This window comes from Malaclemys terrapin, chromosome 7, assembly GCF_027887155.1.
Source record: "Malaclemys terrapin pileata isolate rMalTer1 chromosome 7, rMalTer1.hap1, whole genome shotgun sequence".
Taxonomy (NCBI): Eukaryota; Metazoa; Chordata; order Testudines; family Emydidae; genus Malaclemys; species Malaclemys terrapin.
In genome coordinates, this window is record NC_071511.1 from 24,309,285 (window position 1) to 24,330,679 (window position 21,395).

Consider the following 21,395-nt stretch of genomic DNA (forward strand, 5'->3'; position numbering starts at 1 on the left):
TTTCTTTCTCGAAGTGTAATCCTTGATTCTGTTTTTATTTAGGTGCAGGTGAAATATTTCTATTACTCTACTGCCATAATTATGATACTCAAGAATGAGATGGAGAGAGAAAAATACACTAATGGAATGGCATTTGGTCTTGCACAGAACCTCTCACAGTCAGAGTCATCCACTATTTCATCTAATTTATAATTCTTATCACCACCTTCAATGCCCTACAGAAATCTGCCCCTCTCTACTTGTTCTCCCTTGTAAGGCTGCACAGAATGTTGCCCCCCTCCACTGCACTTTGCCAATGCTCCCAGCCTTGCCCACCCATTTGCCAGCTTCTATCACAACCACCTCCATGCCCTTTTCCATGCAGACCCCTTTGCATGGTGTGACGCTGTGAGCTCATCAACAAGGCCCTACCTTTCCCACACAAAAGTCCCTCTTAAAGATCCATTTCTCCCATGCTGCCTACAAGCTGACGTCTATTGTTATTCCTGTTCCCTTTCCCTTGACTTCGATCTACTTTTCTGTCCTCAACTTGTGAACCCCCTGGGGCAGTGATTTTCCTTCTTCTGGGTTTGGAAAACACCTAACACACAGTGGATGCTACTTCAAATAAATTAATACACCTCTACCTCGATATAATGTACCTGATATAATACGAATTCGGATATAACGCGGTAAAGCAGTGCTCTGGGGGGGCGGGGCTGCGCACTCCGGTGGATCAAAGCAAGGTCGATATAACGCAGTTTCACCTATAACACAATAAGATTTTTTGGCTCCTGAGGACAGCGTTATATCGAGGTAGAGGTGTAATAATATTGGCAGTATTTAGTACACAGAAAAAGGATGCTGGGGCTCAAAAGTGAAAGACAAGGACCTTCACACTGTGAAAGTTGTTTCTAAACTACTGGAGATCCCCCTGAGGCAAAAGTTCAATTTATCAGTAGTTCCCTGTCACAATATAAAGAAGCAAAGGAAAAAGAAGGAAGCCAGTAGTTCCTGTTAAGTGGTTAGTGACTGCTACAGTTAACTTCATTTAAATTACGGTCTGAGCAATACACAGCACACTCCTCACCAGCGCTCTTTATCCAAGGACTTCAAAGATGTTCTGCATCTCTTTATTTTTGCTTTTCTTTTTCAATGCAACTCTGAGCATAAAAATCTGCTCCTTCAATGTGAGGTCTTTCGGAGAAGCAAAAAGGGCCAGACCTGAAGTCTTAGATGTCATTGTAAAGGTACGTTCATTCGGATTAAACAAACATTGAATTCTTTTGGACTTTTCAGCTAAATCATCCTGCAGGTTATTTTATCTTTACACACAAACATTTCAAGTTAATTAATGATTGAGCATTAGAAACCATTTTGTACTGCTAATGGTAAAAATTAATCTGTAGCCCAAAGTCACATGTTCAGCAAGTTTTATTTGTAGGGTAATGTAACAATAGAAACTGCAGATGCAATTTCCTTCATAAAGTTAGAGTTAGAGACATGCTGGGAGTCTTTGATGCACAAGAAAAATATCTTGTCTTTTGAATCTATGGAGCCTTATTATAGTTTGAAGTGTTATTTACCTTATTTATTTAATCATTACTCTGAAAGGCTCTCGTCTCACTAAGAAATGATCATCACAAGACATTCCCCTTAGCAGGACAATATAGAGTCATAGATCAGAAGGGACCGTTATGATCATTTAGTCTGCCCTCCCATATAAGCACAGGCCATAGAACTTCCCCAAAATAATCCCAAGTGTGTAGCTTCTAGAAAAACATCCAATCTTGCTTTAAAAATTGCCAGTGATAGAGAATCCACCATGACCCTTGGTAAATTGTTCCTATGTTTAATTACTCATGGTTAAAAATGTATGCCTTATTTCCAGTCTGAATTTGTCTAACTTCAACTTCCAGCCATTGGATTATGTTACACCTTTCTCTGCTAGATTGAAAATATTAAATATTTGTTCTCCAAGTAGAGACTTATAGATGGTAATCAAGTCACTCACTCAATCTATTGATCTTACCAAAGAGAAGGTTATCACTATAAAGCATGTTTTCTAATCCTTTAATCATATACACTGTGTTGTTTAAACTGCTTCATAAGCGGGTACTATTAGAGCAGTGTTTTAGCTCTAATAGTAGAACCTGACTTCTTTAATGTATTGCAAGAAAAACATCATCACATTTTCAGTGTGTTTCATGAATGAGGCCACTTAATGTTTTTAGAAGCGTACAGGTTCATTTGAAATGAAGCCATAAATACTGAAACCTTCAGATCCATGAAAATTATGGATTGTAACTTCAAAGCCTTGTTTAAAGATGTCATAATGATTGAATGTGTCATTCTAGCAGTGTGAGAGTATACACTTATTCCTAGCACTTAAAGGTGTAATTAAAATATATTAGAACTTTGATAAATAGAATTAGTCAGTTATTGCCTACAATTATTAATATGTCAAAGTGTATCCTGGGACCAACATGGCTACCACAGAAGTCAGTCCAATAAACGATATTACCTCACCCCCTTGTCTCACTAACGTGTCTTGGGTGATTAGTTCTCCTGTTCTAAAGTAAAATGCTCTTACTCCCCTGTTCTCAGATACTATATTGGATTCATTTTACCTGCTAAATGGTTACAGTAAGGATTGTTTAGCATTATGACTAGAGGCTTTACTCATGCAGGTATTCCTTACTCATAAGGGTAGTCCCATTGGAGTCAGTAGTGTAGCTGGGAGGGAGCGGGGGGGAGCGGCCACTCCCCCACTGAGTACAAGTGGCGCCTTTTTAATTTTACTCACCCAGGAGCCTGGGTTTCAACTCACACCTGTAAAAAAAAAAAAAAAAAAAAGGCACCACGCCCCATTGGTCTATCCAAACGCTCCCCTTCCCCACCCCCTGGGTAACCCTTTAAAGAACTTTACCGATGCCTCCCTCCTTGCATTGGGTTGTAACATGAAGCTGATTGGTCAGAAGACCCCCAAGTTATGATTTGATTGGCTGATACAGCACCGCCCTAGGACGGAATGGACTGCACCATGTGCTGGAGAGGGGGAAAGGAGTTAGCTGCACAGTATAGGATCCCTGGGGAATGGGCGCAGGGGACAGGGTTGGGACATCCCTACCCGGCGGTTGCTTGGGGGTGCTCTGCTGGATGCATTAGCCTACGTGGGGGCAGCTGGGTCCCCTCCCGGGAGCTGCAGCCCATCTCCCCCCCCAAAAAATGGTACAGCCCGGCTCAGGGGTCCCGTGCTCAGCATGCGCTGCACTGAGTCTGGCCCGTCGACTCCAAGTCCGCACTGCCCCCGCTGCGGAGAGCGCTGCTGGGCTGCCCCCTGCTGGGAGCCCTCCGCTGCTGGGATCCGGGGTCTGTCCAGCAGCACCCTCCCTCCACATGTTCCCCCCCCCAGGAGCCCCCCAGCATGCAGGGTCCCAGTGCCCTGGGAGCTCTAGCCCCCTTCCTTCCACGTGTGGCCCAGCCAGGCTTGATGTTCCGCTCCTTGACGCGGCGTGGGTTCTGAACTGGGTGCCACCTGCTGCGGTGCTTTTACTGACAGGGCAGAGCTCTGGGTCTTCGGTGGCAGGACCTTCACTCACTTCTGGTGTCTTCGGTGGCACTGAAGTTTCATCGCCGAAATGCCACCGAAGACCTGTGGAGCGAGCAAAGGTCGTGCCGCCAAAGACCCCGGAGCGCTGCCCTGTCAGTAAAAGCGCTGCCATGGGTGGCGCCTTTTTTTTTTCCGCTCCCCCTCTTCCCTCCACCTGGCTACGCCACTGATTGGAGTTGCTTATGTGAGTAAAGGTTTACAGGATTGGGCCTTTCATTTGTGTTTTTATCTCCTAAATTTCAACTAAGCTAGAGAAGATTCTGCTTCCACTGAAAAACATTTCCTCATTTGTCCCTTTCACATGATTACAAAACTAAACCAGAAGGGATTTGCACTAAATTTACTTTCTTTGTAGCAGTGCTTAGTCTCTCCTGAAATTAGATCATTTCCAATTATCCTGCCAAAACAATACTTTATACCTCATTCGAGTTTCCTATTTAGGGCAACAAATGCCTTTTATAAATAAAAAATATTAATATAGAATAGCCACTGAATATCTGGGCTGGATCCTGGCCTCTGGTATTCTGCAGCACAAAGTAGTATTTAATGCTGCTTTAACTGAACAGCTGGGGGTTTTCCAGTGTAGGGGAAATCCCTATCAGAGTTTGTTCTGTGCTACCCTTTTCCAGCTGCAGGGGGCATGCTGGCATGGAGAGGGGATGTAGTCATATATTCCAGTGATCCTGTCAGTGTAATGGCTTCTTAAGAGTCATTACAAGCTAGCATAGGTTAGAGCTGCCCTGTGCCTGTTCTAATTGTTTGGGGTCCTTATGTGTCAGCCACTGTGTAAAAAATAAAAAACTATTTAAATGATCTGTTCAAGTCCCTTGGGCGCATAGTTGTGCTGGGTTGTTCACAGATATTTGTGACTTGGTTCTTGGGTTCACCTTTTGTCCTACAATATTTACATTTAATCTTTCTGATAGTCACTGTGATGCTCTGTACCTCGTGGGAACACCCTACACTCCCATGTTCATCCTTATAAAATGATTGTGTGGTATCCCATGCAAAGTTTGTCATGTCAGGTGTCTTCAGAAGGCTCATGATGTACTGAACATTGTTGTTATAGTAATGTTATAGGTTGTAATTTCATCTATATAGTTATGAGGCTGAAAATATGTCCTCATGGCTTAAAGCAAGCCCAGGCAAAAACTCTTCAAGAGCAGAGGGGCAGTTCACACCTCATCAGGGAATGTATGGGACAAACCCAGCCCAGCCTCACAGGACCAAAGGACACTGGACTAGTCAGCAACAAAGGATCTGTTGGACTCTTGAGTGAGTCACCCCCCCTTCCTTTGGTCAGCTTGGGACTGCGATGAGGTAATGCTCACTTGAGGCTGAAGCGGGGAGACAAAGCCAAGAGGGGAAAAAAAGAACATGATAAAAGGGAGAAACATTTGCCAGGCTCTTCCTCTCCCTTCCACCTCCATCTACAGACATCACCACCAAGCGACTGAAGCACTGATCAAAGGGGAGAGCCTGGCTGAAGGGAAGCTAGACAGCCTGTGGTGAGAAGTATCTAAGTTTGTAAAGGCATTGAAAGTGTTATGGTCAGCTTAGAATGCGTTTTGCTTTTATTTAATTTGACCAAATCTGACTTCTTATGCTTTGACTTATAATCACTTAAAATCTATCTTCGTAGTTAATAAGTTTGTTTGTTATTCTACCTGAAGCAGTGCGTTTGGTTTAAAGCATGTCAGAAACTCCCCTTGGGATAACAAGCCTGTGTGCATATCAATTTCTTTGTTAAATTGATGAACTCATATAAGCTTGCAGCGGCCAGCGGGCATAACTGGTGTAAGAGAAAATCCAATGTTACCCAAAACCTTGCAGGCCCAGAACTTATGTCAAGCTGCCAAGGTCAGCCCAACAGGGAGGAAAGGGGAGCAGGGGAGGGGGGTTGAAGGGCATGAAGGAGATAGTGGAAAGTATCTAACAGTCCCTCAGCAGAAAACAAATTTGTAATATCCCCTACTGTCAACATCTAACCACAAAAGACAGACAGACAATAACAGAAAAGGCCTAATATGGAAAGAATTTGCTTTTGCTCCAATCAGCATTAACCTTGCAGAATTTTAGTAAGAAATAATAAGGAAATGATGTATGTAATGATATATGTAACTTACGTACTAAGTTTGTTGTTTTAAGCTTTATAAGCCAGTTTGTAATCAGCTTCGGGGAGGCCGTTTCAGTAACGGTTCTCCCCTGCGCGCATGTAATCAATAAATGGGCCTCAGGCTGATCTGATTGAAAACACAATGCATGGATCGATTTTTTCCACATCACTGGACACAGCAAGACGGAGGTTCCTAGGGTTGTGTCTGGGACGAGAGATATTGCCTAGTGACATTCGGTTGCACAAACCAAGGAGCAGCTTACATGCCAGAGGCTGTGCGTGAACGGCCCAGGAGTGGGGGTTCTCACAGCAGAGCAGGGTAAGGCTGGCTCCCAGAGTCAAGGATTGGAGTGACCTAGAAGGTCACCAGTCCAGATAACACCAGGAGAAAGTCAGTCAGTCACAGTCACATGTAAGGAAAGAACAAATTCTAGATTCCAAGTCATTAGAAAACCCCAGTGTTACATTCATGTCCCCTGCTGTAACTATATCTCCCTGATACACTGATATTAGTTCATCATTGTGTTATAGTAGCACCCATAATGTCCTATGTCCAAACATAGTTAGTTACAGTACCTGTCCCACAAAGCTGACATTCTACGAGTCTAATCCTACAAACACACGCATGAGTAAATTTTCTCACACAAATAGTCCCAGTTACTCAGGGAACCAATGCAACTGTCACTGAAGTCAATGGAAAGACTCCTATTGGTTTCAATGGAAATTGGGTCAGGCACCAAGTGAGTAAAGTTACTTGTGTACATAAGTGCTTGCAGGATTGGGCCGAAAGAGGAGACAAGCTACAAAAGATGGGGAAGAAAGATCAAATGTAACAGAGGTTGATGGGCAGACCCACCAGCTGGGGAAGATGAGCAAAGCTCTCTAAGGTTGCCAATGCTCCAGGATTATCATGGAGTCTCCAGGAATTACAGATTGTGTCCTCCGATGAAACCTCCAGGGAGACAGCCAACCAAAATTGGCAACCCTAGCTCTTGCCAGCAGCAGTTTGTCCATTTCCTCAGGGATTTTTTTTAATGGGTTCATAATCAAAGAATTTTTAACACAAACAAGCCACTCAGAGCAGTGGGTTCCAAACTACCAGCCACCTTGACAGCTTCCCAGCCAGCTGGGAGGAAAGGACACACCCTTCACCCATGGTAGCTGCCACCACAGTTACTTCCCATCTACCTTCTAAACCTACCCCCAATTACCCATGTGACAGGCAGGGCTCTGGGTTACCCCCATGCACTAGGGCTTGTGGAGGGGTAATTGTCCTTGTCACAATAATCAACAATTTTTCTCTTTGTTCTTTTTTAAAATTTTCTAACCCTTGAAAATATACTGAGCACAAACAGCCTTTGCTCTTTTCTGCTGCAGGTTATTTCTCGCTGTGACATCATGCTACTGATGGAAATAAAGGACAACAGCAACAAGATATGCCCCCTTTTAATAGAAAAACTCAATGGGTAAGGCAGACTACAAATGTGCATTCACTAACACAAGTACATGCAGAAAGGCAGAAGAGCTGGTAGAAAAACATAGGAATTGCCATATTGGACCATGGTCCATCTAGTCCAGTCTCCTGTCTCCAACAGAGGCCAACATGAGATGCTACAAATTAAGGTTCAAAAAACCCTGCAGTGGGCAGATAGGGGGTAATCTGGCCCTCACAGGTCTAAACCTAATTCCTAATAGTTAGAGATGGGTTCATATGCTTTTTGTTAGCATAGACTATTATAACTATGGATATTTCTGGTATCCATATAAAAATTCAAGCTTTCTTTGATTTTTGCTAAGTTCTGGCCCCCAAGAACACCCTGTGGTAATGAGTTCCACAGTCTAATTACGGAACATGTGACAACGTATTTCCTTTTATCTGTTTTGAATTTTTCCGTCTTTCAATTTAATTGAATGTCCCCCTTTTCTTGCATTGTGAGACAGGGAGAACAGACACTCCTGATCTACCTTCTCTAAAGCATGCATTATTTTATATATTTCTGTTGTGGACCTTCTTTTTTGTCTCCTTCCTAAGGTAAACAATATCGATCGTTTCAATCTATCTTCATATGACAGCTTTTCAAAGCCCCTAATCATTCACATCACCCTTGTCCAAACCCCTCTAGTTCTGCAATGTCCTTTTTTAAATGGGCTGACTGGTACTGCACACGATACTCTGAAATGGGGAGGAAAGGACAGATACAAAAGTCCACGTGATCTGCTAAGCACCACAGCACTCCCTTGAAGGATCAGGTCCTTAGATTGAAAGATCTCAGATTGAACTTCATGCATAAAAAAATACAGTAGAAGAGAACTAGGCTCTTTGATTGGCTTACTGAAGAAGACTAGCAACAAAGTCATTTACAGGCTAATTTTTAAAAAATGTGTCTGATTAGGGTAGAGTTCAGTAGGTCTAAAACTAATGCATCATGGGAAATAAGATGAAGAAAAAGAAAGAAAGACAGAAAGAAAGACTTGGCTGACAGCATACAAAGAAGGGGGGATTCACTTTTAGCTAGAAATAGAAATTGTCTTTGTTGGATAAAAATAATATGGAGATGAAAACTAGATCCCTGTAAGTTTCTGCTCTTGAAAATATAATACATATATGGATGGAAGTGAGGCATAGGAAAATAATAGGAAGTACAGTACAGAGCATAAAGCCTGAAGTTAAAAAACGCAGCATGAGAGGTGTAGGGGGGAAAAAGTGAATAATTATACAAGATAATACCAAAAGATAGTTTTAGATGACTTCTCTCTGTAACCCAGCACAAGAAGTCAGTGTTTCAGACCCTCTTACATGTGTTTACTAATACAAGATTAAATAGAAATCCAAACCCTTATAGAGAAAGAAATCTATTTAAAATATTCTCTTTCTAGTCAGTACCAAGAAGAATATGACTACGTGATCAGTACAAGGTTAGGAAGAAAGTCCTATAAGGAACAATATGCTTTTATCTATAGGTAAGTGAATTCCATACTTTATGTTTCTGTCTCTGTTTGCAAACTATTCTTATATAGTAAAAAGATTACAAACTAATGCAAAATGCAGCTGCCTGATGGCTTAGCAGTGTCAGTGCCAGAAAGCCTATCACTCTAGTTCTCACACAACTATACTAAATTCACATTCACTTCCAATTACAAGTCAAGATGTTGACTTAGCCCTATACGAGCAGGGTTCTGGCCCCACTAAAATCAGTGGCAAAACGCCCATAAACTTCAATGGGGCTAGGGTTTCCTCCTACATCTCTCCCTATGTCCTGCCATGGGAGCAATGATCCATACCTGCCAACATCTTTAGGCAAAAAGAATTGTCGATTTTTAATGTGCATAAATTGAGTTGGGCCTTGCCTAGCTTGTACCCTAGTTACAGCTATCAATGTAGCTGTACCAGTTCAACCTCAATGTAGACAAGCAAAGGTGCTATTCTGGCCAACCTTCAGTCTCTGGAAGCGAAGGAGGTGGAATGCAAAAAGAACAGGAGTACTTGTGGCACCTTAGAGACTAACAAATTTATTAGAGCTTAAGCTTTCGTGGACTACAGCCCACTTCTTTGGATGCATATAGAGTGAAACATATATTGAGGAGATATATATACACACATACAGAGAGCATGAACAGGTGGGAGTTGTCTTACCAACTCTGAGAGGCCAATTAAGTAAGAGAAAAAAACTTTTTAAGTGATAATCAAGATAGCCCAGTACAGACAGTTGAGGTGGAATGGTAACTCTGAGCTAGAAATCACGGTTGATGTTGAAATGTACGGTTATTCTACTGACATATTGAATAGGAATTTTATTAAGTCTTCACAACTGCAATGTAATGTAGCTTTTGCTACTAGCCAAGAAATTACTAAGTGAAGTGATATGACCAAACTATTAGTACATGTGATATCTAATATTCTATTGATGGGTTAAATTACTTTTCAGATCAAATGTGGTGTCAGTGAAGGGAACCTATCAGTATCCAGATATTCAGCCTGGAGATGTAGATGCTTTTTCTAGAGAACCCTTTGTTGTCTGGTTCAAGTCTCCAAAAACTGGTGAGAAGTTGCCAAGATCTTATTGTCCTCTCTCAAAGTTTTTATAAAATGAGAAAATAATGAATGAAGCCAAGTTTCACTGCACATACGGTATCTCGGGATTTGGGTAGCTTGCTGTAGGAGTCTGAGATAGCTAGGCTTATCCTCATATGAAGCTTGGATATTGGTATTTAGAACTTACTTTAATTGTAAGATTGTTGACAAGTTTGCAGACTTGGAAGGGAACTTCACTACACTACACTGAGCCATGTCATCCCTTCCACTGGGTGACATGAAGTGGGTAAAAAAAGCCCAATCTGAAGGCCTGATTATCTCTTAGTAGGATAGAGTTCACATTGCAGGGCATAATTCCATAAGATATGGAGCACGCTCCTGTCTCATGGACATCATCAGAGGCTTAACATATCTGAAGATCAGGCTCTAATTCCCCTAGCCATCAGAGGCAGAGAAGAAAAAGGTCATCAATGATTGACTTCCTCAGAAATACAAACTAGAGCTAGGTCTCCCACATATTTAGGTTTCTGTTGATATGTGATTTGTGCTGCTGATGCAACAATCAAAGTTAGTATTGTTGCTGACTGTCCATAGGGTTCTCATTTTCTTATAGGTCCAGTAACACAAAGTACATTGACATTGTATTCTAACGAGCAGAATAGATAGAAGTAGGGAATTAAGTGCAATTGTTCTATTAAAATTTGGCTAAAACCAGAAATAAGTACTTGGAGAAGAATATTGCAACCTTACGCTGTATCCTTTTCAACTGAAAGAAAAACACAGAAAAAATGGGTTTTCCATTATGTAAAACCCTAAAACATGCAATATATGTCAGGTTAGTGATCATGGTCATTTTGAACGAAAATCTAGCAGCTGGACTGTTAAGGTTCAGTTATACAAGGTGCCGAGCACTTGTCCTGATCCAGTAGAACACTTAAGCAAACACTTAATTTTATCCATGTGAGTGACTCTGTTGGAGTCAGTGGGATTATTCGGTGTGCATAAGAGTTCTGTTGGATCAGAGCCTGAGTGCTCAGCACCTTGCAGGAACCAGACTTAATAGCTCGCCTGCTAGAATTCCTATCACCGTGATCACGAACGCTGCACATAGCGCACATTTAAGAGACTTTTCCATAATGGAAAAACATTTCTGTACACTTTTGTTTCAGTTGAAAGGTCGGATACATTAGTTTGATAAGCACATTAGCACCTGGTGTCTAAGATAAGATGCTTAATTATACAGGCTATCATTCGTCCTCAGACTAACTACATTCCTCAGTATAAAAAGTTGTATGAATGAAGTATTTTTATTAAATAACACACATTTTCATTTCAAACTACTTTTTCTTATCTTGATGATTATTTTTATAAAGGTTAAAAGTCATTTAACCATTTTTCCTGGGAATTTGCTTTGTTTAAAAGTTGTTAAAGAATTCGTGATAATCCCTCAGCACACCACACCTGAAACAGCTGTGCGGGAAATTGATGAGCTCTATGATGTGTATTTAGATGTCAAACAGCGCTGGAAATCTAAGGTGAGTCATCATTAAGTTCACATATTTATACTGCTAAACATAGATTTGAGACGGAAAGGATTTAGTGACACTGAATCAGCCAACATTATGAGGCTCGTGATTTCAAAACTGTTGATGCAGTTGTTAAGAAACTCTGACACATTTTCATGTAGTTCTGTAAGTTCTGATCAGTAAACTGGATGTCTCTGTAGAAAGCATGCGTCTTAAAAGTGTCTTCTTCCTCACCCTTGTGTTTTGCTCCTGAGAAGGCACAACTGCAATCGGGTTCAAAGTCAGTCGAACCAGGCCAGCCTTACCACAGGTATGTAAATAGATGGAGTTTCAAAAGTGACAATTACCTGAAAATGGTGTTGCCATACCAGGAGTTTATTGACCAATATCTTACTTCAGAGACACAGAATATCCTCCAGGAAAAGCAAACATATCAATCTCGGCTCTATGTCTGTTCTTCTATCTCACCCACCCCTCTGGTACTGACATAGCAGAGAGTGATTTCCTGGCATCGCTAGAGATCCTGATTTGAATCTCTTTTTAAACTGGTGTAAATCAGGAATTACTTCATTGAAGTCCATAGATCTATACACCATTGTAAAACCAAAGAATGTGAGATCAGAATCAGTTTCACTATACTTGACACAGAAGTTTAGCTCATTGCCCAGTCTACTGTAGTATTCTGTCTCCAACAATGAGCAATATATGACGTTTCAGAGAAAGAAACAAATGCATAATGTACCTAAACCAATAGTCCAATGATATACACTGGGGGGGGAAATTCCTCCCTGATCCCTGGAGACAATGAATTGGAGTCCTCATTAGTCCTTATATAGCCACAAATGTTATTAATGGGCATTAAAAAAATCTGATCCTATTTTTAATATTCATCTTCATTACCTGATTATCCCCTGTGGCAGTGAATACTACAGCGTGAATAAAGTATGCTGTGGGATGGTGGCATTTGCTCTAAATTCACTGCCCTTTCATTGATGGCGCCCTTGTTCTGCTATTATGAGACAGGGTAAAGAGAAAAAACATTTTCCATTATATCCTTCATCATTCAGAACATCAATTAAGTCTCCTCTAATACTTTCTTTACCAACAGTAGCTTTGGCAATATCTCATACCTTTTTAGCCATTGTTGCATCTCTCTCTGATCTCCACTATGTTCTCTTTATGTGGGTGGACAGAGTACTCCATCATCCCAACTGTTTGTTTTTTACTGCACATTGAGCAAACATCTTTAATGAGCTCTCTGCACCAGCTCTCATGTCCCTCCCTGCCCTGCACCCTATCCATTCACTCGCCCAAGAATCCAGCAAGTTTAGAGCCCATCAAAAGCATATGAGAAGTCTGGAATGAGTCTCCCTCCATTCCCCATAAGGCGCATTACTGTATCTTACATTGTAACTATGGGTATGTCTACACTACGAAATCACGTTGAATTATAGAAGCCAGTTTTATAGAAATTGTTTTTATACAGTCGATTGTGTGTGTCCCCACATAAAATGCTCTAAGTGCATTAAGTCGGCGGACCGCGTCCACAGTAACGAGGCTAGCATTGACTTCCAGAGCATTGCACTGTGGGTAGCTATTCCAGAGTTCCCGCAGTCTCTGCCGCCCATTGGAATTCTGAGTTGAGATCCCAATGCCTGATGAGGCAAAAAACAGTGTCGCGGGGGGTTCTGGGTACATGTCGTCAGGCCCCCCCCCCTTCCGTGAGAGCAATAGCAGACAATTGTTTTGCGCCTTTTTTCCTGGGTTACCTGTGCAGACAACATACCACGGCAAGCATGGAGCCTGCTCAGCTCAGCTCACAGTCACCATATGTCATCTGGGTGCCGGCAGACGTGGTACTGCATTGCTACACAGCAGCAGCTAATTGCCTTTTGGCAGTAGACGGTGCAATATGACTGGTATCCATCATCGTCATACTCCTCAGTGAGTTCGGTCAGAGGCACCTGGGCAGACATGTTTTGTCTCCTGGAGACTCAGTCCTGCCGGCAGTCCTATTGCACCGTCTTGACGATGATGGCTGGCAGTCGTAATGCACCATTTTTTGCCAAGCACCCAGAAGATGCCGATGGCTATCAGTCATGCTGCACCATCTGCTGCCAGCCTAAGATGTAAAAGATAGATGGACCAGATTTGTTCTGTATTAATTTGCTTCCCCCTCCCTCCGTGAAATCAACGGCCTGATAAACCCAGGGTTTTGAGTTCAATCTTTGGGGGGGCCATTCTGTGTGACAGTTGTTTGTGTTTCTCCCTGATGCACAGCCACCTTTGTTGATTTTAATTCCCTGTAAGCCATGTCGTCACTCGCCCCTCCCTCCCTCCGTCAGACAATAGTTTCGCGCCTTTTTTCAGCCCAGACGCCATAGCACTGGGATCATGGAGCCCGCTCAGATCACCGTGACAATTATGAGCACTATGAACACCATGCGCATTGTCCTGGAGTATATGCAAAGCCAGAACATGCCAAAGCAAAAACAGGCGAGGAGGCGATTGCAGCTCAGCGATGAGAGTGATGATGAAATTGATATGGACATAGACCTCTCCCAAAGTACGGGCCCCAGCAATGTGCAAATCATGGTGTTACTGGGGCAGGTTCGTGCCATGGAATGCTGATTCTGGGCCCGGGAAACAAGCACAGACTGGTGGGACCACATCGTGTTGCAGGTGTGGGACGATTCCCAGTGACTGCGAAACTTTCGCATGCGTAAGGGCATTTCCATGGAACTTTGTGATTTGCTTTCCCCTGCCCTGAAGCGCCAGAATACCAGGATGAGAGCAGCCCTCACAGTTGAGAAGTGAGTGGCGATAGCCCTGTAGAAGCTTGCAATGCCAGACAGCTACCGGTCAGTGGGGAATCAATTTGGAGTGGGCAAATCTACTGTGGGGGCTGCTGTGATCCAAGTAGCCAACGCAATCAAAGACCTGCTGATATCAAGGGTAGTGACTCTGGGAAATGTGCAGGCTATAGTGGATGGTTTTGCTGCAATGGGATTCCCTAACTGTGGTGGGGCAATAGACGGAACCCATACCCCTATCTTGTCACCGGAGCACCAAGCCACCGAGTACATAAACTGAAAAGGGTACTTTTCAATGCTGCTGCAAGCCCTGGTGGATCATAAGGGATGTTTCACTAACATCAACATGGGATGGCCGGGAAAGGTACATGATGCTCGCGTCTTCAGGAACTCTGGTCTGTTTCAAAATCTGGAGGAAGGGACTTTCTTCCTGGATCAGAAAATAACCGTTTGGGATGTTGAAATGCCTATAGTTATCCTTGGGGACCCAGCCTATCCCTTACTGCCATGGCACATGACGCCATACACAGGCAGCCTGGACAGTAGTCAGGACCTGTTCAACTATAGGCTGAGCAAGTGCAGAATGGTGATAGAATGTGCATTTGGATATTTAAAAGCGCGCTGGCGCAGTTTACTGACTCGGATAGACCTCAGCGAAACCAATATCCCCATTGTTATTGCTGCTTGCTGTGCGCTCCACAATATCTGAGAGAGTAAGGGGGAGACATTTATGGCGGGGTGGGAGGTTGAGGCAAATCGCCTGGCCGCTGATTACGCGCAGCTAGAGACCAGGGCGGTTAGAAGAGTACAGCAGGGCACGGTGCGCATCAGAGAAGCTTTGAAAACCAGTTTTGTGACTGGCCAGGCTACAGTGCGAAACTTCTGTTTGTTTCTCCTTGATAACCCCTCCTCCCGGTTCATTCTATTTCCCTGTAAGCTAACCACCCTCCCCTCCCCCCTTCGAGCACCACTTGCAGAGGCAATAAAGTCATTGTTACTTCACATTCATGCATTCTTTATTAATTCATCACACAACTAGGGGGATAACTGCCAAGGTAGCTCAGGAGGGGTGGGGGAGGAGTGAAGGACAAGGACACACTGCAGTTTAAAACTTTAACTCTTATTGAAGGCCAGCCTTCTAATGCTTGGGCAATCATCTGGGGTGGAGTGGCTGGGTGGCCGGAGGCCCCCCCACCGCGTTCTTGGGCGTCTGGGTGAGGAGGCTATGGAACTTGGGGAGGAGGGCTGTTGGTTACACAGGGGCTGTAGCGGCGATCTCTGCTCCTGCTGCCTTTCCTGCAGCTCAACCATACGCTGGAGCATATCAGTTTGATGCTCCAGCAGCCGGAGCATCGACTCTCGCCTTCTGTCAGCAAGCTGACGCCACCTATCGTCTTCAGCCTGCCACTTGCTCTGTTCAGTCCGCGATTCAGCCCGCCACCTCTCCTCTCATTCATATTGTGCTTTTCTGCACTCTGACACTGACTACCTCCACGCATTCTACTGTGCTCGGTCAGCATGGGAGGACATCTGGAGCTCTGAGAACATATCATCCTGAGTCAGCCGTTTTCTCCTTCTAATCTTCACTAGCCTCTGCGAAGGAGAAACATTTGCAGCTGGTGGAGGAGAAGGGAGAGGTGGTTAAAAAAAAGACATTTTAGAGAACAATGGGTACACTCTTTCACGTTAAATTTTGCTGTTCACATTACACAGCACATGTGCTTTCATTACAAGGTCGCATTTTTCCTCTTATATTGAGGGCCTGCCGGTTTGGTGTGAGAGATCACTCACGCAGTGCCAGACAACAGAATTCGGCTTGCAGGCAGCCATGGTAAGCCACAGTCTTTTGGCTTTTTTAACCTTCATAACATGTGGGAATGGTTTCAAATAGCAGCACCCTCATTTCCCATACCAAGCACCCATTGGGTTGGCCATTTAAAATGGGTTTGCAATGTAAAAGGAGGGGCTGCAGTTTCCGGGTTAACATGCAGCACAAACCCAACTAACCCTCCTCCCTCCCCCCAACTGCGTGGCTAACAGCGGGGAATATTTCTGTTCAGCCAAGCAGGAACGGGCACCTCTGAATGTCCCCTTAATAAAATCACCCCATTTCAACCAGGTGACCGTGAATGATATCACTCTCCTGAGGATAACAAAGAGAGATAAGGAATGGATGTTGTCTGCATGCCAGCAAACACCAGGACCATATGCTGCCATGCTTTGTTATGCAATGATTCCAGACTACGTGCTACTGGCCTGGCGTGGTAAAGTGTTCTACCATGGCGGACGGGATAAGGCAGCCCTCCCCAGAAACCTTTTGCAAAGGCTTTTGGAGTACATCAAGGAGAGCTTTCTGGAGATGTCCCTGGAGGATTTCTGCTCCATCCCGATACACGTTAACAGACTTTTCCAGTACCTGTACTGGCCGCGATTGCCAGGGAAAATTAATCATTAAACACGCTTGCTTTTAAATCATGTGTAATATTTACAAAGCTACACTCACTAGAGGTCCCTTGTGCACCCTCAGTGTCTGGGAGCATGCCTTGGGTGAGTTCGGGGGTTACTGGTTCCAGGTCCAGGGTGATAAACATATCCTGGCTGTTGGGGAAACCGGTTTCTCTGCTTCCTTGCTGTGAGCTATCTTCCTCGTACCCCGAACCCACATCCCTGTTGCGTGATTCTCCATTGATGGAGTCAAAGCACAGGGTTGGGGTAGTGGTGGCTGCACCCCCTAGCATGGCATGCAAATCCGCGTAGAAGCGGCATGTCTGTGGCTCTGCCCCGGACCTTCTGTTTGCCTCTCTGGCTTTGTGGTAGGCTTGCATCAGCTCCTTAATTTTCACGCGGCACTGCTGTGCGTCCCTGTTATGGCCTCTGTCCTTCATGGCCTTTGAGACTTTCTAATATTTTGCCATTTCGTTTACTGCTACGGAGTTCAGCTAGCATTGATTTGTCTCCCCATATGGTGAGCAGATCCCGTACCTCCCGTTTGGTCCATGCTGGAGCTCTTTTGCGATCCTGGGACTCCATCATGGTTACCTGTGCTGATGAGCTCTGCGTGGTCACCTGTGCTCTCCACGCTGGGCAAACAGGAAATGAAATTTAAAAGTTCATGGGGCTTTTCCTGTCTACCTGGTAAGTGCATCTGAGTTGAGAGTGCTGTACAGAGCGGTCACAATGAAGCACTCTGGGATAGCTCCCGGAGGCTAATATTGTCGAATTCCACCCACACTACCCCAAATCCGACCCGGAAAGGCCGATTTCAGCGCTAATCCCCTTGTCGGAGGTGGAGTAAAGAAACCGGTTTAAAGGGCCCTTTAAGTCGAAAAAAAGGGCTTTGTCGTGTGGACGTGTCCAGGCTTAATTCAATTTAATGCTGCTAAATTCGACCTAAACTCGTAGTGTAAACCAGGCCTATGTCTAACAATCAAGTGAAACCCAGTTGCTGAAAGTGTCCTCCTAAGTTGTATACAAGTTCTGCATCTGCGCTGATACACATGCACAGGCAAACACTTACATATGTGCTTATCTTACATTTGTAAAGCTACGCACATGCATAAACATTTGCAGGACACAGGCCACTTTTCTTTATTGCTCTTTGAAATGTCAATTTTTGGGACACAATTTAAGTGGCATCTCACGAACTGAGCTCATCATGTGTACAATGCAAAAGATGAGGGTTCTTAAATATTATTTAATTATATTAAATATTATTTATTATTTGGGGTCAATTAAACAAAATATAGTTTGGCTCCAACACCAAATCTAAAGAAAATAAGCATTCTGAAAACCTTTCCCAGCTTGCTGTGCTCCTTTCATTTCCAGTCCTCTGCTCACCACTTTACTTACTTCTGGTCTGAGAGCTGGAATAGCTGCAAACAAAACTCCCAGAATAAAAATTACAACTGCTGTTCAGCAAGAAAAGTATATGTATATTTCAATCTCTGTATATCTTTGTACAGTGAAATATGGGCTCTGCAAATAGGATGGTGGATTTTTCTTTTTCTTTTAAACTATATACCAACATTGGCAAAAAAATCCCATTCCTCTCTCTCTCTCTCTCTCTCCCCCCCCCCCCCCCACACACACACTCTCTCACTCTTCGCACGTAATTACAAGCAGGTATTTAAAGATTATTTATATCTAATGAGATGTCAGGCCAAATCACACCTACAGATCTGAACCTCGTACCCATACAAATATTGGTTTGGAGCAGAGTTTGCAATTTCAGTCTTTCCATAATGGACCAGATCTGAGCAAGGAGTTTGGAAAAAGGTCTAGGTTGGACATTAGGAAAAAGTTCCTAACTGTCAGCGTGGTTAAACACTGGAATAAATTGCCTAGGGAGGTTGTGGAATCTCCATCTCTGGAGATATTTAAGAGTAGGTTAGATAAATGTCTATCAGGGATGGTCTAGACAGTATTTGGTCCTGCCATGCGGGCAGGGGACTGGACTCGATGACCTCTCGAGGTCCCTTCCAGTCCTAGAATCTATGAATTTGAATCTAGTGTCATCAGACACTACTGTAATAAATAAATAATAAAAATAGTAAATCAATGTTAAGATTACTACTAAGCCAAATACATCCTTTATGCAATCTGTGGACATCACTGGAGTTATAGCTGCGATGGCTATAGCTGGTCTGATTACTTCAGTGGAAGCAGGATCAGACCCTCTATCTTAATCGTATCTATTTCAGTGATACTCAGACTGAGGCTTACGAGCCGCAAGTGGCTCTTTAATGTGCCTCCTGTGGTTCTCTGCAGCACATGATATTAAAACAGTGTGATTTAAATTATTAACCAATTTAAGTTATTAACCAATCAGGCTGCTTTTACTATGTTATTAACCAATTGTAGCTGATAAAATAATAATACTTGGTCAGTCATTTTGCTGTGAGAATAGTTATATATTTCCCATCATACTGTTTAAATACGAATAGTACTATAGTAAATGAAACAATGAATTCACACGACTGTGGCTCTTTTGGGTAATCTTGATTGCTAGTTTAGCTCCCGAGGTCTGAGTATCGCTGATCTATATATTTTAAGCATCCATCCCTGTTTTTACTGCCATTTTTTAAATGGTGTCTTTGAGGATTTATTGCTGATAAGTTAACTTATCTCTTACAATCCTGCCTTTCAGAACTTCATCTTCATGGGGGACTTCAACGCTGGCTGTAGTTATGTTCCAAAGAAGCACTGGAAGAACATCAGGTTGAAAACTCACTCTGAGTTTGTGTGGCTAATTGGCGACAAAAATGACACAACAGTTAGGAACAGCACAAACTGTGCATACGACAGGTAACAATTCACTTGAGAAACATTCAGTGGGGATCCTCAAGGTAGAAAGCACTATGCCTGGTAAGGTATTTGCAGGATACTAGGTCACGTGAGATGGAGGGAGTACCACAGAGACATTGGGAATGGCCAGCATTGCACTAAAGAAGCCCTGGTGTTGGTTACTCCATTATCATGTCATTATTTTGCTAAATCACTCACCACACAACATAGTTACTTTTTTTTTTAATCTTCAAAATCAGATGCATGTCTAGGAGCATTAGACACCTCTGAATGACGCTTTGCTTCTTTTAGAATTGTGATCCATGGTGAAAAGCTCATCAACGCTGTTGTCCCAAACTCAGCTGATATCATTGATTTTCAAAGGGCCTTTGGAATGACTGAAGAGCAGGTATGGCTTCCTTTTTGGTTTTTCATTACAGGATCATATGCAGTGCTTAAATAATGAGTTTGCCAAATAAAGAATATTCTGATTTTGGATGGTGCATGCAGGGGCGGCTCCAGGGACCAGCGCACCAAGAGCGTGCCTGGGGCGGCAAGCCGTGGTGGTGGTGGGGGGGAATCCTGCCGGCCGCTGTGGGGGCGGCATTCAGGGAGCCTTCAGTGGCATGCCTGCAGGAGGTCCGCCGGTCCCACGGCTTCGGTGGCAGGTACGCCGAAGCCGCGGGACCGGCAGACCTCCCGCAGGCATGCCGCCGAATCTGTGTTACCTGCCGTGCTTGGGGCGGCAAAATACACAGAGCCGCCCCTGGGTGCATGTTGAATGAATTGCCTTCTAATCCACAGACGCAATGTGCTACATATCTGTAAACCAATCTAGCAGCTGGCTCCAAGAGAGGACTCTCAGCTTCTGTAGCTGTATCGTTAAATGAACCTGCTAAAAGCACAGTGGGTTAGCATATCACAGTAGAGTGCGAAAAGTCTTTTTGGAATGATGAGGCATAACGCCAGAGCTCCTGTAAGACAACATCCTGCCTAGTGGCACTCTGTCTTGAAGAGAAACAGTAATGTTTCAGTGTTCAGCAAACAGACACAATAAAGCAACCAACAATAAAAATATTGAATAATGGACCTCTTTATAAAACCAGTCTTAGCTTCATTTCCATGTATAAAGCTTTTACTTTCACAGGAATCACTTCACCTACCACTGAAATGCAGCCACCCCTAGAAATAGAATATGGCAGATAGCTAACAATGCATAGCAGGACTGCATAACAACACAGGGACAGGACAAGAAGGGAAGAATACTTGTATCCAACTAAAGCGGTGTTTTGTGCTACATTCTGTGAATATATATATATTTTTTAACTTCACAGGCTCTGGAAGTTAGTGATCACTTTCCAGTAGTGTTTGAGCTTAAAACTACCCGGGGTTTCCTCAATGGACCAAGATCACGCGCTGCAAAGGAAAGAAAAACAAGAACTCTGCACCATTTGTCATCCTAGGCACCTTGGATTCTCTTGCTATCATCCTTTGTGTGTACATTAAAATAGTAAACACACCCCCCAAACATTCACTTTAAAACAACAGATAATGTTTAGAACTTAGCCTAGTTGTACTCTCTCCTAATGCAATATTTAGTAGAAAAAAACAATACTTTGTTTAAATGTGAAATATTATCTAGGAAGATGAATGAAGTCTGTAGATCATTATAAGCTAACTAAAAATAAATCAGCTAAAATTAACATTGCTGAATTCTTGTCATGCTGAATACAAATGTAGGGAGATATTTTAATGTGAAATGCTTTCACACACTCTACTTCTAGGCCTGTTGGACTGAGAAGTTTGTTTATTCATAATTGTTCTAGAATTCTGGCATTCCTGTTTTGTGGCATACAGGTAAAAACTTTTAGTGTCAGGGGCTCAGAATAGCACTGCAAGGGTAGCACTACTTGCACTATACTCTTATTCTACTCTTCGGGACAGATCAATTAACTTTAACTGAACTATGGCAGTTTACACCAGCTAAGGATCTGGCCCGTTAACCCACCATGTTTCAGAATACAGTCACTCC

General features: G+C 43.3%; 1 protein-coding gene across 1 annotated transcript; it reads left to right on the forward strand.

The window, feature by feature from the left end:
* Positions 1–1,025: 1,025 nt before the first annotated feature.
* DNASE1L3 (deoxyribonuclease 1 like 3) lies at positions 1,026–21,066 on the forward strand. The gene is made up of 8 exons (XM_054034981.1): positions 1,026–1,229; positions 7,086–7,174; positions 8,586–8,669; positions 9,635–9,747; positions 11,164–11,276; positions 19,227–19,384; positions 19,676–19,772; positions 20,698–21,066. The coding sequence occupies exons 1-8, from the start codon at positions 1,098–1,100 to the stop codon at positions 20,824–20,826; spliced, it is 915 nt and encodes a 304-aa protein (XP_053890956.1). The 5' UTR covers positions 1,026–1,097; the 3' UTR covers positions 20,827–21,066.
* The last annotated feature ends 329 nt before the right edge of the window (positions 21,067–21,395 follow it).